At 65.1% G+C, this 2,381-nt stretch overlaps 1 protein-coding gene across 1 annotated transcript in view; it reads right to left on the minus strand.

Moving 5' to 3' along the window:
- Positions 1–6: 6 nt before the first annotated feature.
- BICRA (BRD4 interacting chromatin remodeling complex associated protein) overlaps positions 7–2,381 on the minus strand; it is a 78,890-nt gene continuing 76,515 nt past the window's right edge. Inside the window, exons 8-11 of the mRNA XM_023522131.1 lie at positions 2,098–2,246; positions 810–958; positions 622–716; positions 7–427 (exon numbers count right to left, since the gene is read on the minus strand). Coding sequence (XP_023377899.1) covers positions 275–427; positions 622–716; positions 810–958; positions 2,098–2,246 — 546 coding nt within the window. The 3' untranslated portion in view covers positions 7–274. The remainder of the gene's footprint in view (positions 428–621; positions 717–809; positions 959–2,097; positions 2,247–2,381) is intronic.

The following is a 2,381-nucleotide window of genomic DNA, read 5'->3' on the forward strand; positions in this document are numbered from 1 at the left end:
GGGGCACCTGAGAGGAAACACCACCGTACATTTTGCAATCTGGGCACCCTGTTTGCTGCACCCTAGTCCTGGCTCTGCTCCCTGGCTTTTCCATCCCCCGGGGAGTGGCAGAACGCCTCTTCCATGCCAGGATCCAGGCGGTGAAAGGGAGGCGAGGTCAGCTCGCACGGGTCGGGGAAGACCGGCTACTGCAGGAAGGCGGGGCTCGGGCGCCGCCTAGCGGTGGAGGAGGGTGAGGCCACGCCCCTGCCCCCAAGTCTAATTCCGGGCCCGGCTAGGAGTGGGGGACGCCTCTTGTTCCCCTCTCCCCACCTCCCCTCTCACCAGGCTTCTCCTTGGCCAGCTGTTTGTCCAAGGCAAGGGTGGTCTTCTCCTCCTGAATGAACATTCGATCGATCATCACCATCTCCGCTGAGGGGCTCACTCTCTGCAGGGGGAGTGAAGACGGGTGCGTGAAGAAGCCGGGAGGGAGGGAGGGAGGGGGGATGCGAGTAACCCGGGCGGAGGGGCGCCGATTCCGGACTGTCCTTCTTGTGATCTGACCACCAGCCTCCCCACCTCCCTCCCTCCCTGCGCAGGGGAAGGGCAGAGTCCCCGGGGCGAGGGTGACGGCCACCCTACCCGGGACTCCTCCAGGAGCAGGAGGCGGTACTTGTTGAGCATGGCCTGGGTGCGTTTCAGCAGCTGCGTGGAGACCGTCTCAAACTCCTCGTCCACTGCGGAGCAAGACCAGTCCAGACTGAGCGGGGCGCCTCGCCACCCTGCCCCACACCACAGGCGCAGGGCGGGGCGTCCCGGGGAGGCCTCACCTCTGTGGTAGTCGTTGGGGGAGGGCAGGGTGCCCTGGTAGACGTGGTAGGGCAGGAGGCGGTGCAGGGCGTCCTCGAAGGAGGGGAAGGCCGTCTTGTAGTCCGGGCGCAGGACGGAGCCCTGATGTTTGTGTAAGTGCTCCAGGAAACTGTGGGGGGATGGGGGGGACCACATACGTGGAGCTGGTGGTCAAGCCCGAGACCACAGCCTGGACCCTGAGCCTGAGGCCCCCGCGCAGACAACGGCCCCGCGAGCCAGCACTTCCCAAGCACGGCTGGTGTGTGTGGCCCCTACTCGCTGTCACTGAGCCTCTGGTGACAACCAACGGAAGTGGCTGCTAACATTACGCCCGGTTCGCAGATGAGAAAGCCGAGGCTTGGAGAGGCGAAGTGCTCCAACTCAGCGCGCACAGTGAGGACGAGGCAGAGCTGCGCGTCAGACGCCCGCCCGAAACTCATGCTCCATGCTATACCGTCTCCCGCCACCGGGGGGCAGTATGGCCCCGCGCTGCCATGGCCAACAGCCGCCTTGGGGAGGGTTGGCCGGGTGGGTGGGCTGACTGGCTGGTGGGTAAAATGTTGTTCTCCCGCCAGGCTTTCTGCCTTGGCAGTACAGTGAGTTATGTCTGTCTCTACGGTGATGGACGCCCCGCCAGACGGTGCTGGTCCCAGCCCTGTGCTGAGGACCACAGGGCGCCCCCCTACAACACAGGGGTAGCACCGGGTCTGCCTTGAGTTTCCAGAACCTAGCACAGGACTGGGCACCGCTCAGCACTTCGGTGGGAGGAGGGCAGAAGAGAGCAAGACAATGCAGCAAGAACCCGGCATTTCCCCACCTACCCAGACTTCTACACCTCCACCTGCTCACCCACCTGCCCAGACCTCCCTCCCTCCACCTGCCTGAGGAGCCGCCCATCCAGACCCCCATTCGTCCAGCCACCACCCGCCCCACGCCACTAAGCACCGACAGCCAGCCCTGTCTGGGGTGCTGAGGGTGTGGCAGTGACCAAGCCACACCCTCCCTCCTCCCTGTAGCTCTCAGCCTAGCACGTGCCACGTGAATGTCCTTAACAGTCCCCTCGACCCCTCCTCACCGTCAGCCCGGCCCATTATCACTGCTATCCCCACCCCGAAGACGCTGCGGGTGCGCAGGAAAACGGCTCCGGACCCACCGGGCTCACACGTGGAGCAGGGATCTGCACTGGGGCCTGCCAGACCCAGAGCCCGCTTCTGAAGGGTGGTCCTCACGCCCCCTCCCAGGCCTCCAGGACTGGGTGCTGCCACTCACCAGGCTTCTTTGCTGGGCTGAAGTGGGGGTGGTTTCTTCAGACTGCTCAACTTGCTCTCATACTGCGGGGGGAGAAAGGTCAGTGAGGGGACCACACGGAGAAGCCTTCTCCGCTCAGTGCCCTGCCTGACCCCCCCCTGCATCCTCAGCTAGGGACAAAGACAGGAGGGGGCGCCATCTGCCCAGACAGGGTCGTGGCCCAGCTGCCAGGTCCCCTGCCCGTCACACTCGCCCTGTGGGGCAGGCCTGGGCTGGGGCTCACAGCAGGAGAGGGTGACAGGCAT

The sequence above is a fragment of the Pteropus vampyrus genome, unplaced genomic scaffold (assembly GCF_000151845.1).
Source record: "Pteropus vampyrus isolate Shadow unplaced genomic scaffold, Pvam_2.0 Scaffold333, whole genome shotgun sequence".
NCBI lineage: Eukaryota > Metazoa > Chordata > Mammalia > Chiroptera > Pteropodidae > Pteropus > Pteropus vampyrus.